The sequence below is a fragment of the Diabrotica undecimpunctata genome, chromosome 8 (assembly GCF_040954645.1).
Source record: "Diabrotica undecimpunctata isolate CICGRU chromosome 8, icDiaUnde3, whole genome shotgun sequence".
Classification (NCBI taxonomy): Eukaryota; Metazoa; Arthropoda; class Insecta; order Coleoptera; family Chrysomelidae; genus Diabrotica; species Diabrotica undecimpunctata.
This window is the reverse complement of record NC_092810.1, coordinates 99404413-99419634: the sequence shown is the minus strand read 5'-3', so window position 1 is coordinate 99419634 and position 15222 is coordinate 99404413. Positions and strand designations below refer to the sequence as shown.

The 15222-nt window shown below is 35.0% G+C and overlaps 1 protein-coding gene across 1 annotated transcript in view; it reads left to right on the top strand.

Moving 5' to 3' along the window:
* Positions 1 to 15222, top strand: part of LOC140449022 (atrial natriuretic peptide receptor 1) — a 270323-nt gene that overhangs the window by 235832 nt on the left and 19269 nt on the right. The window contains exon 18 of the mRNA XM_072542164.1: positions 6098 to 6166. Within this exon, the coding sequence (XP_072398265.1) occupies positions 6098 to 6166 (69 nt within the window). The remainder of the gene's footprint in view (positions 1 to 6097; positions 6167 to 15222) is intronic.

Here is a 15222-nt window from a genome sequence, read left to right as displayed (position 1 = left end):
TCTGGTATTCCTAATTTTTTTGTGCATATGGAGATCGTCATGTTTGCGTTGTAGTGTTTCAACTTCCGTACATTTCTCCGTCAGCCATGCTTCTTTGGCTCCTTTTATCTCCTCTAGTATAGTCTTATGCAACTTTTTGTATTCGTTGTCATTTATATCTTTTAATTTTCTTCGCTCTTCCATTATCTGCAATATTCTATCTGTCATCCATTCTGCTTATTTTCTCTTTTTGATTTTGGATATTTATGCTCAATTGTGGTAATAGATGTCTTCATTTCGTTCCACTGTTCTTCCATGCCTCTAATACTGTCTTCAACTATTTTCGCAAAATTCTTATTAATCTCTGTTTTTAATTTTTTTCTGGGTGTCATTTTCTTTTAGTAGTCTTATATCTATCTTGGGCCTCATTTTCTTATGAATTATTTTGAGTCGTATGTTGATATTTGCAACCAATAGATTATGATCTGAGAAGACATCTGCGCCTGGATATGTTTTTTTTGGGGTGATAGAATTTCTAAACCTTTTGTTTATGATGATAAAATCAATTTGGTTTCTTATGATTTTTCCTGGGGCATCACCGGGTGCTTTCCATGTATAACGTCTTCTTGGATGTAATTGGATTAGTCTTTCTCCTCTTTCGTTTTTTATGCCAAGACCATATGACCCCACGACATTCTCGACTGTACCTTGTCCTATTTTGGAATGCTGTTTATACTAGAGGGACTTGAGTTGATTTTCAATACCACAACTCTGTCTGATATGGGCGTAAATCCTATTACTGCTTTAGCTATTTCTCTTTTTACTATTATCGCTACTACGAGTTACTGTATCTTGTTGTGTCGTCTCCAGAATAATAGATATGGTGTTCATTTACAATTCTTATAACAGAATTTGGCCATCGAACTTCACTGCATCCTAAAATATCTATGTTCAGGCGACTTATTTCTTGAATAGTATTTGCTGCTTTGCCTGCGTGGTACATGCTTTGAATGTTGCACGTACCGAACCTTTTAACTTTTGAGACATTATTAGCTGACAGGAGGATTCTTAGCACCCCCTCCCCACTTAAGGGGTGCCAGGGACTGAGGGCCGATTGTTTTGGATTTTTAGCCATTGTGGTGTCCTGGGGATATCCTTACGGATCTTTAATGTGGTAGTCATCCTGTGGCTTTTCACATCTCAATGCCGTTGGCTAATTTAATTCTTCCGCCTTTGAAATCAATTTCTCATCTCCAGGGCAATGAAGTGCCCTACTACATGTCAGTTCTTTCACCCGTAGCTGTTGACCAACAAATGGGGAATTACTTTTACCAGTAATCGTTCGGTCACTTCGCAATATCACAACTGGTTTAATCATAATTACCGCCTTTGATTATTCAGTATCAGACCGGGAAGCAGATTTTTCTCTACCGCTCCGATCTTGTAATGACATAGCTGCTGCCCTATGCCATGCTCTTAGTATGCCGCGGTTGTTTATTTTACAAAGCCTTATTCATACCTGTCCCACATATCTGTAGGGCGTTCCCTATCAGCCATTGGAACGCGCCGTGTTGAGGTTGAGATGTACCCCCCTCCGAGTGTGTTTTCCACGAAGTACTGAAGAGTCCCTACTCAATTCAGAACATCCCCTTCTTGGAAACTACACCGGCACGAAGTATCAGTTAGCTATAAGAAATGGCCTACCCTACAGATTTAAGAATGAAATCGCTGGCCAAGATTGGGTCAATGGATTTTTAAAGAGAAATCTTACTTTATCATTTAACTAACCTGAGTTAACACCTGGCGCCAGAGCTATGGGTTTCAATAAAGTGGCAGTTAATAGCTTTTTCCGTTGCTTACAAACTTGGTAGACAAGTACAAGTGACAGTAGCGCAAATATTTAGTTGTGACGAAGCTGGTGTAACAGTAAACCCTAAGAACAATTCCAAAATCATAGCTTATAAGGGCACATGAGAAGTCGGCTCACTAGGTCGGCACTAGTCAGCCAAAAGGGATGAAACCGTAACTAGTCTTATATGCTCCCGAGTGACGCATATATGCCACCATGTTAATTTTTGTTAGGAAAAAAATGTAGAAAGAGTTTGAGCTGGGATTACCTCCAGGAAGTTGGCCTGAGGTGTACAGCACTGGACGGATAACTGCACAGTTGTTTTTGGCATGGTTTAAAAAGTTTGTGGTATTTTCTAATGCTTCTAATGACTTTCCGGTTCTTCTATTATTTGACGGACACTCAACTTACATAAAGAGCCTTCAGCTTATAGACTATGCGAGAGTGAAGGGTGTTATGTTGTTGCTTTGTTTACCACCGCATTGTTCGCATAAACTTCAGCCACTGGATGTGTTCTATATAATGCGTTTATGGCTTTATAAACCCAGGGAAAGTCGTAATGTCGTTTTAAACGCTTTTTGGATCAGCCTTTATCAAATGGAGACTGCGATGAGTGGTTTTAGATCTACAGGGTTTTATTCAACCAACCCATCTATTTTCAAGGAAAGTGACTTTTTCTTGGCAGACACAACTGACAATAAACAAGTTGCTGTACCTACATCAAAGGAGACGGTCTCATTGGAAAAAGGACAATTGGAATCATCTTCAACAATCACGCCTATTAAAAAGCACAATCCTTCAACTGTGAGTGATAATTGTGAATTGAGTGAAGTTTCGAACCATAATAGCAGTCTGGCTAAAAAAGTATCATTTGATGATGTCGTTTATACCACTCCTGGTCGCCCCTGTGTGATGACCGACCAGACTAACTCTACATTTATCGTCGTTTTACCTGAAATATTAATGTCCCTTCCAAAAGTCCTAAGAAGTAAAAAAGAACGACTCGAAGAAGAGGGAAGACTGCGGTCCTAACAGATTCGCCATACAAACGACAGTTGGAGGCTACAATAAAAGAGAAAGAAGAAAAGATATTGCCAAATAACAATACGGTAAGACAGAGACTATTTAAGATTGAAATTGAAAACAAGACTGAAAAAACTAAGGTAACGAGTCAAAAGAAACATGAGAAAACCAAGCAGCCAACGAAACAAGAAAACAAAACTAAAGATAGCGATTCAGGTGAATGTCTGGATTTCGAATGTTTGTATTGCAGTGATTTCTACTCTAAATCTTTAGAGGGCACAGTTGTTTATTTTTTGTGTAGGGTATGGGCCCACAATTTCTGCGCAGAAGTGGACTGCAAAGACGATGAGGATATACTAGTGTGTAAACATTGCCAACAGGATTAATTTTATCAACTTTAATTATCAACATCTAATGACTTCACGGTACTTAATAAGTAGACTTAATAATTACAATTGAGATGATGTTTTTTTAATAATTTTATTAATCTTATCATGACTACCTCGTTGTGCCCTAGTTCAGGGGCAGAACGAAGCAATTGATATTGTTTAGTATTTTAATGACAAACTTCGGTTTTTGTTCTTATAAATAATAATATTGTAATTTAATGTTAACAACATTACAATTTATTTCAAATATGCAGCTTAAATTATTGATCCTAACTTATTTTTAAAAGTCATTTTCGACTTAATACCCCATTCCGCCCTGCCTTCCCCTAATAATTTTGTTTGCGGCATTCACTTTGCGGTGATTCACTACCCATGTCAACGCGGTTTAAGATTATTTAATTCTTGACAACAACGTAAATATTTTTGCTAATCTTTCAAATGAAATTGAAGTTTGAAATATAAGAAAAACGGAGTATGCGATTTTCTAATATTGTCTAATTAAAGTGATTTTGGTTTGTTTCATAAAATTTAGATTATCAATAATAAGAAATGTTTTTGGCTGTTTAACTTGTACCATTCTAAAATTCTTAATGTAATCATAATTACCTTTTTCTTTTTAAAACAACATGTTGGTGCCTATGGAAAATTGAGTATGTCAGGTTAAAGTCGGCTCACTAGGTCGGCACTAGTCAGCCAAAAGGGATGAAACCGTAACTAGTCTTATATGCTCCCGAGTGACGCATATATGCCACCATGTTAATTTTTGCTAGGAAAAAAATGTAGAAAGAGTTTGAGCTGGGATTACCTCCAGGAAGTTGGCCTGAGGTGTACAGCACTGGACGGATAACTGCACAGTTGTTTTTGGCATGGTTTAAAAAGTTTGTGGTATTTTCTAATGCTTCTAATGACTTTCCGGTTCTTCTATTATTTGACGGACACTCAACTTACATAAAGAGCCTTCAGCTTATAGACTATGCGAGAGTGAAGGGTGTTATGTTGTTGCTTTGTTTACCACCGCATTGTTCGCATAAACTTCAGCCACTGGATGTGTTCTATATAATGCGTTTATGGCTTTATAAACCCAGGGAAAGTCGTAATGTCGTTTTAAACGCTTTTTGGATCAGCCTTTATCAAATGGAGACTGCGATGAGTGGTTTTAGATCTACAGGGTTTTATTCAACCAACCCATCTATTTTCAAGGAAAGTGACTTTTTCTTGGCAGACACAACTGACAATAAACAAGTTGCTGTACCTACATCAAAGGAGACGGTCTCATTGGAAAAAGGACAATTGGAATCATCTTCAACAATCACGCCTATTAAAAAGCACAATCCTTCAACTGTGAGTGATAATTGTGAATTGAGTGAAGTTTCGAACCATAATAGCAGTCTGGCTAAAAAAGTATCATTTGATGATGTCGTTTATACCACTCCTGGTCGCCCCTGTGTGATGACCGACCAGACTAACTCTACATTTATCGTCGTTTTACCTGAAATATTAATGTCCCTTCCAAAAGTCCTAAGAAGTAAAAAAGAACGACTCGAAGAAGAGGGAAGACTGCGGTCCTAACAGATTCGCCATACAAACGACAGTTGGAGGCTACAATAAAAGAGAAAGAAGAAAAGATATTGCCAAATAACAATACGGTAAGACAGAGACTATTTAAGATTGAAATTGAAAACAAGACTGAAAAAACTAAGGTAACGAGTCAAAAGAAACATGAGAAAACCAAGCAGCCAACGAAACAAGAAAACAAAACTAAAGATAGCGATTCAGGTGAATGTCTGGATTTCGAATGTTTGTATTGCAGTGATTTCTACTCTAAATCTTTAGAGGGCACAGTTGTTTATTTTTTGTGTAGGGTATGGGCCCACAATTTCTGCGCAGAAGTGGACTGCAAAGACGATGAGGATATACTAGTGTGTAAACATTGCCAACAGGATTAATTTTATCAACTTTAATTATCAACATCTAATGACTTCACGGTACTTAATAAGTAGACTTAATAATTACAATTGAGATGATGTTTTTTTAATAATTTTATTAATCTTATCATGACTACCTCGTTGTGCCCTAGTTCAGGGGCAGAACGAAGCAATTGATATTGTTTAGTATTTTAATGACAAACTTCGGTTTTTGTTCTTATAAATAATAATATTGTAATTTAATGTTAACAACATTACAATTTATTTCAAATATGCAGCTTAAATTATTGATCCTAACTTATTTTTAAAAGTCATTTTCGACTTAATACCCCATTCCGCCCTGCCTTCCCCTAATAATTTTGTTTGCGGCATTCACTTTGCGGTGATTCACTACCCATGTCAACGCGGTTTAAGATTATTTAATTCTTGACAACAACGTAAATATTTTTGCTAATCTTTCAAATGAAATTGAAGTTTGAAATATAAGAAAAACGGAGTATGCGATTTTCTAATATTGTCTAATTAAAGTGATTTTGGTTTGTTTCATAAAATTTAGATTATCAATAATAAGAAATGTTTTTGGCTGTTTAACTTGTACCATTCTAAAATTCTTAATGTAATCATAATTACCTTTTTCTTTTTAAAACAACATGTTGGTGCCTATGGAAAATTGAGTATGTCAGGTTAAAGTCAGGGAAATTTTAACTAAAAGTGACGTCAGCTTGTATAAACCATGACATAACTTTAAAGTAGCACAAAAAAATTATACACAGAATTTTATGTTAAATTCGGCTTAGCTACTTACTTAAGTGAAAATGAATACCATTTATTTATGACATCATGAAACATGTGACGTGCAACGACAATGGCTTTATTTTATTTAAGTATATTTAAGTAATATATTTTATTAACCAAAGTCGTAACTTTTTCAGGTAGTGGATTTGCTAAACGAACTTTACAGTACTTTTGACAGAATAATTAAATCCTACGATGTTTATAAGGTAAAGTTGTTGTTTTATGTTAAGTTATATTTATTAGCAATCGAGAGAGTTCGGTCCTGACAGGTATACTAATTAGTGCGAATTTGTCACCTACAAACAAAAACAGTTATTTAGATAGTAGTTATTGATTAAAATGTTTTTATTTTTTTAATATTAGTGCATAAGAATGCGTTCTCTTCCATCCTGTAAGTAGTCTTAAAATTATATAAAACGGTCATTTCACAGGAATTTATCATAAGTCTGCTTGATATAAAAACTCTAAACAAGTTTATTCGTTATCTATAGCGACATGATAAAATTGCCTGTTCTAAAAATATTCCGTATTTCAGGTCTAAATTAATTTTAAATTATAAAGAAAAGATGTTAAATCCAACTGACAGGATTTCTGACTATAGAAGTTCCCAAAAGGAAAACAATAATAAAACTTATTCTTCTGCTGTGATTTAACAACAATTCTCTACCAAAGATCAAGCTATTGTATTCCCAGCCATTGAAAACCCAAAACTTTAAGATTACCTGATTCCACTAGGAATGTTGATGGAGCCCAAACATATTCTATTTTCCTCACGGCTTTCTAACAACAGAGTATGTATATAACTTGCAAACAAAAACGTTGTTGAACATTTTATGAATAATTATGGAGGGTTTATAGAAATTAATAACCAACAAATCCAAGCACGCAAACTAGTCACTCCAGCAGAAAGAGTAATTCTGTCAAACGTTTGTACTACCATTCCGCATACTTTACTAACTCAAGAAATTGAAAAATTGGGCCTTAAAACCATGTTTCCATTTCATTTCTCAAGATAAGTGCCGGTTTACTGGAATTCAGCCACTTGTATAGTTTTAGACGACAAATTTTTATCACACCACCGCTTACCTCAATACCTGAATCCATATTAATTAATTATGATAACACCAGCTATAGGATTTTTTTGTCAAAAGATTTTTTGGTATGTTTTTCATATAAAAGGCAAGGCCATACTGCAGCAAATTGCAAAACAATCCAAGAATCAGTTTCTGACCGCAGAACCAATCGGCAATATAGATTCAACCCAGTTTGCACAAAATAGCTACAAACGAAGTTTGGAAGAAATAGGCACACTTCCTTCAGCGCAAGACGCTGATTCGGGAAACCTAAGTCTAAATCCGTTTGTTAAACCAAATGATGCTCCATCTAAAAAACCCAAAAAAGTAAGAAAAAGACGTCAACTCACATACTAATGGAACCGGCCAAGGCATTCATCTCAGAGCAAAACCCTCCATTTAGTCTTGATTTTAATTAAATATCCGATCTATTTGAAAATGTTTATGGTGCACAGGATTCAGTCAGCGTCATAAAAAACTACACTAACGATTTAGAAGCTTTGGTGAAAATGCTAACAGCAATATACCCATATTTTAAACAAAGATCCATTAAATCTGGATGTACAAAAATAAGAAAGAAACTACTGATACATTTACAGATGACCTACTCGAATATTGAGATATCAGAGACTGAAAGTGAGTTATCTCAGGGGTCGAGTCATTAACTTCTGTAACAATCCCAAGTTTCAGTTTTTATTTATTATACACGGGCTTCTCTTCAATTTTGCAGTGGAACATTAACTATTTTTACAATAACCTTCTGATGCTCCAAATAATTCTGGCCAGATACAATCCAGATATAATTTGTCTTCAGGAAACTAATTTCAAAAATGAAAAATAGAAGCTTTAAAACAATTTAAAAGTTACTACAAAAATCGAACTAGCCAAGAAAAACCCAGTGGCGGAATAGCTATCTTCGTAAAAAAGTCAACTGAAACCACTGTAATTTCTCTCCAAACTAATCTAGAATCAATTTGCATCAAACTTAACTCAAGTCCAAATATTTCCGTTTGTAACTTAGACCTACCGTCATCAACGCCAGTAGACTCAGAAGCATTAACTGAACTGTTACAACAAATTCCTCAAACTCAGACTTATTTTGGGCGATTTTAATGCCCACAACTTTTTATGGGGCTCTTCTACTAAAAATGCTAGGGGAAGAATGCTAGAAGAGATATTTGAACAGTCCAACCTTTCAGTCTTAAACGACGGCAGGCCCACTAGATTTAATATACAGAACGGTAAATCTTCATGTATAGACCTTACGATATGCGAACCAGGTCTGACCCTACAGCTCAATTGGGATAGGCTCGACTTCTTATACAACAGTGATCACTATCCACTTTTTATTCATAATAACAAAAACCAATGTGGACAGACATTTACTCCAAAATAGAATTTAAAAAACACTAACTGGAATCTTTTTTCAAATTTAACCGAAAGCAGTATGACCACATTTAAAAGTACCTCAAATATAGACGAGATACTGAAGAACCTTGTTACTATTATCACAAAAGCAACAGAAAAAGTAATAGGAAAGACTACATGCATAAAACAACACAACCCTGTCCCATGGTGGAATCAAGAATGCAAAACAGCAGATGAATCTAGCACAAAAGCTTTTAACCAATACAAGGGCTACAAAACTGTTGAGAATAAAATTGAATACAGAAAACGTGCTATAGCCAAAAAGACAACTAGAAATGCCAAATGCCAGTCATGGACTCAATATGTATCAACGTTAAATGCAAATACTTCCATGACTTAAGTATGGAACGAAGTCCGAATAATATCCGGATTAAATAGCAATCAGAATATCAAAAGCCTCGAAATTAATGGAAAACCAGTTACTAGTAATATTGAGATTGCCAAAATCCTTGCTAACACATACAAAAACCGATACAGTAATATTATAAAAAATATTTCATTAATTAAAAACAGCAAGAAGAAAATAAGAAAATTAGCATTATACCTAACACAGATGAACTGTTAAATTTACCCATTTCTCAATTAGAGTATACAGAAGCATTATCAAATCTCAAAGAAACTAGCACTGGCCCGAACGATGTTCCTAGTATTTTTATCAAACACCTTCCAGATAGCGCTCACAAACAACTTCTAAATCTGTTTAATATTATTTGGCTACAGCACAAATTTCCTGAAAAATGGCATGAATCCACAGTTATACATATACGCAAACCTAATAGTATTAAAACAAATTCCGAGTTATACCTACCGATATCTTTAACATGCGTCTAAGTTACTAGAAAAAAATATTATTAATAGACTAAGATGGCACCTGGAGAGACAACATTTAATTATTCTAGAACAAAGTGGTTTTAGAAAGCAAAGGTCAACCATAGATAATATCATAGATTTGGAAAGTGACATTTCTGAAGCATTCGCACTAAAAAGTAAATGTCTAGCGTGTTTTCCAACGAAAAAGAACCAAGATGTGACAACTGTGATGAAAAATTAACAACCAAACATATATTAGAGAAATGTCCAGCATTAACGCCAAAGCGCATATTGTACAATATACCAAACAAACTTAGCGATATTTTAGGTCTACAGTACAATATTTCAAACATAAGAAGTTTCTTAACCTCAAGTAACGTTTTAAAAAATACTATCTAAACTAACATTATAAATGTAATACAAATTATTGTTCGCTATCATTGTTTCGCTAATAGTCAATTTGGCTGCTGCGATTTTGTTATTAAAAAAAAAATTAGCAATCGGAATCACAAGCTGTTGTAACTAATTGTGAATCCTGCAATGATTCTGATATGAAATAGTATTTTTTTACTTTATAATTAATACGAGGGGCGTATTAAGTGAAACATATTAGCAACCAAATTTTTAATATATATAAAACTAAGTAAAATTAAAAATAATGAAGTATGATCTTAAAAACAAAAAAAAAGTTTTTTTACCGTAGATCCTTTTAGGATAATTGTTGCGTAGCGCAACCTAAAATTATGATCCAAATGACGAACACCCTTTTTTAAAAAATACTACTTTTAGTTTTAAGTCGAGTTGTACCCGAGAATGCACGATAGATGTTGCATATACTCTTTGCACATAATTGCGAGATTATCACGTATTCTCTTCTCAATTTTATTAGAAAAAAAACATCAGTCATTGTGTCACTGTCACATTTGATTAATTAAAATTAATTCGCTCATTTTTCAACACACAATGTTTAATTAACGCAAAATAAAGTTTCTCAAGTAGTAAGATGTTTTTTAAAGTGTAATACGGGAAGTGTGATCGCCAAATGTAAGGTTACACATTTTAATTAATTAATAGATATAATTAGAACCAGATCGAAGGTACTGCCCCAACAGGCAGTGAGCAACACGTCAGGAGGAGAAGATAAAATCCCCCGGTGTTCTACATGTTCCTAACGAGCCGGATACAGCAACTGTTCCCGTTTATGTAAAGCTGGAAGCTGAATTTTCATTAATTATAGCACGAGGGCGATCATCTCTCGTTTCTGCAAAGGCGTTTTCACGCAGTACTCAAGATTTTCTCACACTATTCGTAAAAAACATCACTCGCTTCCTCATTTCTTCGCAAAGAAAAGACATAGTTTTTATTCTCTCATATACACACATTGGAGTTTTGGCGGTTCCAGGATCCAAGGTTGTTCTATTAGCGCCGGGAGGCCGGTATATCGACATCGACACTTGCAAGGGATAAGGAGTTTATGTGAGGTCGCGGTTGGACTTAATGTGCGGTTTGATCATTTATTGTAACTTTTACGAATTGTTTTTTGCATTGTCGCATGTCATTTTATTTTTAGATTTTAGATTCGCAGTGATTATAAGTAGATTTTTATGGTAATATTATTTAGTTCATGATACTAAGTATCTCTTGTTGTATTTAAAATTTGTATTATTTTTTCTCACGTTCAAAATGACTGATGTTGCAAAAATTATAAAATTGAGAGGGCATACTAAAGCTTGTATTACTAGAATTCAAACATTTGTCTCAAAAAACCAAAATGTAGTTTTAGATTGCGGTCAATATATTGCACGCAAAAATGTATTAAATGAAACTTATCGCGAGTATCTCAACCTAGAAAAGGAACTTGAATTAGAAGATTTTGATAAATATTGTTCAGATAGAGACATAGTTGAAGAACAGTATTATAATTTAGATTCATATTTGTACGAGAAAATCACACAATTATCTGCAAAACCAGTTCAAACTCAACCTATTGTAACAAATGTAATACCATCTGTTAGCACAATTCAAAATGTAAAGTTGCCAGAATTAAAAATACCTTTTTTCTCGGGCGAAATCTCAGAATGGCCCAGCTTTTTTGATGTTTTCACCAAATTAATAACAAATGATAAACAGTTATCTAATGCTCAAAAACTTATTTATCTCAAATCAGTGTTAAGGAATGAACCGTTAAAGTTAATTGACAATCTAGAAATAATTGATTCCAATTTTGAAATTGCAATACAAAATTTATGCAATAGATTTGAAAATAAATATTTAATAGTAAACAGTCATTTGAACAGTTTATTAAATGCTCCACTCATTACAAAACCCAATGCACATGCTCTAAGGGATTTCTTAACTCAAATTAAAAGCCATCTCGCTGCCTTAGAAAACCTCAACATCTCGAATCAACTCACTGATTTAATTCTCATCAATCTCTTTACTCAAAAATTAGACTATAATACTAAAAAAATCATTTGAAACCGAGCGTAATATAAACAAACTCCCAAGTTTAATGGAGTTCCTTGAATTTATTGAAAGAAAATGCAAAATTCTCGAAAATCTTGTTCCTGAGTACTCTCATTCTCCGAAACAAAAACAACCTTCTCGTTTTATTTCTCTTAACACAGTTAGCAATAATTTGCAGTATAGTAGTAATAATCAGTATTTTAAATGTTTCTTATGTCAAAATAACTCCCATAAAATATACACTTGCTGGGAATTCTTAAATATGTCTGAAGATGAGCGTTTTCAAACGGTCAAGGCAAAGAAAGCGTGTCTCAACTGCTTGGCTAGTGGTCATTCAGCAAGCTCATGTACCTCTGCGTCAAATTGCGCTAAATGTAACAGGAGACATCACACATTGCTCCACTTCTCTAACGCTTCTACTCATAACTCAAATAGTTCTCGTTTCAGAACAAATCAAGATTCTCGTAGTCTACCCACTAGAAACACTCACTTCCAAAACACTCGTCACTCTCAAGACTCACAAGAAAATCATAATTCTCAAAATACTCGCCAGTCTCACAATATGCATGATACTCCAAATTCTCGTACTCACTCTAATGTATCTCGTGATCCCAATACTCAAAGCGAAACTTCAAGTTCTCCTGCAATCCCACGAATAGCAAATCAATCTCAGTCTAATAATGTCTACCGAGCATCATCTCTCTCTACATTCTCAGGCAAAAAGGAGGTTCTACTCCAAACAGCATGTGTTACAATTTATGATTCTCATAATAATCCCGTTAAGGTTCGCTGCCTTACAGACTCAGCTAGTCAGCTTTCGTTTATCACTGAGGAATTAGCAAGTCGCTTGAAATGTATTCCTTACACAAAAAGTCTTCAAATTTCTGGGATATCCGAAATCTGTTCGACGTCGAATAAAATGGTGGATTTAAATATTTTCTCAAATGTTAATCCCACAAAACATTTTACACTCTCTTGTGCGATTCTCCCAATCATCACTTGTAAGCACCCTCAAATTACATTGGATTTTAATGCTCTCAAAATTCCACCAAACATTCACCTAGCTGATCCAGAATTTTGTACTCCTGCCGAAGTTCAAATGCTGCTTGGAGCAGATGTTTATTTCGACTTACTTACTTACGGGTTAATAAAATTAGGCCCTAATCTTCCTACCTTAACAAATACTCATCTCGGATATCTTGTAGGTGGAAATGTACCTCAATCCTCTCGGTCAATTGACTCATATTCCATACTTAACATTCAAGAAAATACTCAACCTCGAAATGAAGTATCCTTGTTCGTTCAAACTCAAAATACCGATTCACTCGTACGGTCTTTTTGGGAAATAGAAGAAATTTCGTCTTCTACTTGTACTCCAAAAATCCTAACTCCTTCGGAGCAACAGGCCGAAGACATTTTTAAATCGTCACTTAAAATATTATCATCTGGTAGATTCCAAGTAGATCTCCCTTTCAAATCTCCCAACGAATATAAAAAATTGGGCGAATCGTTTTTCCTCGCAAAGAAGCGATTCCTAAACCTCGAACAGAAACTGATCAAGTCAGATCAATTATACGCACAGTATAAACAATTTATTCATGAATATATTGCACTTGGACATTGCAGATATGTGCCTCTCTCCACTCGAAATATTCACTCGGATTTAAAATACTTTATTCCTCACCATTGCGTTTTAAAGGATAGCGTAACAAATAAGTTGCGTGTTGTCTTTGATGGCAGTATGAAAACTACCTCAAATCTAAGTCTTAATGACATAATGCTTCCTGGTTATACGGTACAACGCGAATTATTCGATATTTTGATAAATTTTAGATTATTTAAATACTGTATTGTAGCAGATCTACGTCATATGTACAGACAAATTCGAGTAAATCCCGAACAGGTATTTCTGTTGAACATCTTATGGCGTGATTCACCTCAAGAGGATTTGAAATGTCTTCAACTCGAAACTGTCACTTATGGATTAAATAACTCCGGTTTTCTCAGCACTAGATGTCTTAAGGAATTAGCTCAAAAACATTCCGACAAATTTCCCTTGGCTAGTGATGCTCTTTTAAATTGCTGTTATATCGATGATGTGCTGTATGGCTGTAACGATTTTGAAACACTCTTCGAAATTCATCGTCAATTAACCGAATGTTTGAACCTCGCTTGTTTCTCGCTTCATAAATGGTGTGCAAACTCACCTGAATTTCTCGCAGGTATTTCTCATATCTCTAATGAAGCTAGTTATGTAATCAATCCTGAAAATAACACGAACAAAATTCTCGGCCTATGTTGGAATTCTCACTCCGATCATTTTTCAGTTCTTGTGCCAAAGGTTACCGTTAAGGATACCTATACAAAAAGAGAAGTTCTTTCTTTAATTGCTTCCATTTATGACCCTATCGGATTGATTAACCCTGTAGTGGTATCTGCTAAATTAATTATGAGAAAGATTTGGTTAGAAAGGTCGAATTGGGATGACCACCTCAGTCCAAATTTGCTTACACAATGGAATCTATTTTTACAAACACTTCCTCACCTCTCCAATCTCAAGATTCCTAGGTTGCTGCAAAATTCTAGCAATGTAACAAGTACTCAAATACATGGGTTTTCGGATGCAAGTCTTAGCGCGTATGGTGCTTGCGTTTATTTAAGAACATCACATGAAAATGGCTTTATCTCTTGCAATCTAATCTCCTCAAAGAGTCGTGTTAGTCCTGTAAAAGTTGTGACTCTTCCTCGATTAGAACTTCTAGGAGTATTATTACTCTCTAATCTTGTTACGAAGATTCTTTCTGTCTTGATTCCATCCCAATCTCAGATAAATTCTGTCAATTTATGGACAGATTCCGAAGTCGTCCTCGCATGGATTAATTCACACCCTTCTCGTTGGTCTACCTTTGTAGCCAATAGAGTAACTCAAATTCAAGAACTCACCTCCAACCATACATGGAGACATGTACGATCGAAAGACAACCCTGCGGATATATTATCTCGTGGTGCTACACCCTTGCAGTTGCTTGATTGTGATCTTTGGTTTAATGGTCCTCAATTTTTGTCAGATCCACACTTTGATTTCAACCTCTTTGTATATAATGGTCCTTCGAGTATTAATGTTGATGAACTGCCTGAACTCAAAAGGGTTACTCATCTGATCAGAAAACCAGATTCACAAGTGTATGATGCCCTCTGCAAATTTTCATGTTTCACTCGACTTCAGAGAGCTTTTGCATACTGCATTCGTTTTATTCACAATGTAAGAGCTAAGTCTCATAGACGTACAGGTCCTCTCACTCCAAATGAACTCTCTAGTTCTGAGTTAATGATTATCAAATTGACCCAGTCTCATTTCTTCAGTTCGGAGATCCAATTTTTAATGGATAATCGTCTGCTTAACGATAAGTCTATTCGTAAATTGAATCCCTTTCTAGATTCGTCTCAAATGATACGAGTAGGCGGTCGTCTTCTCTTTTCAGATG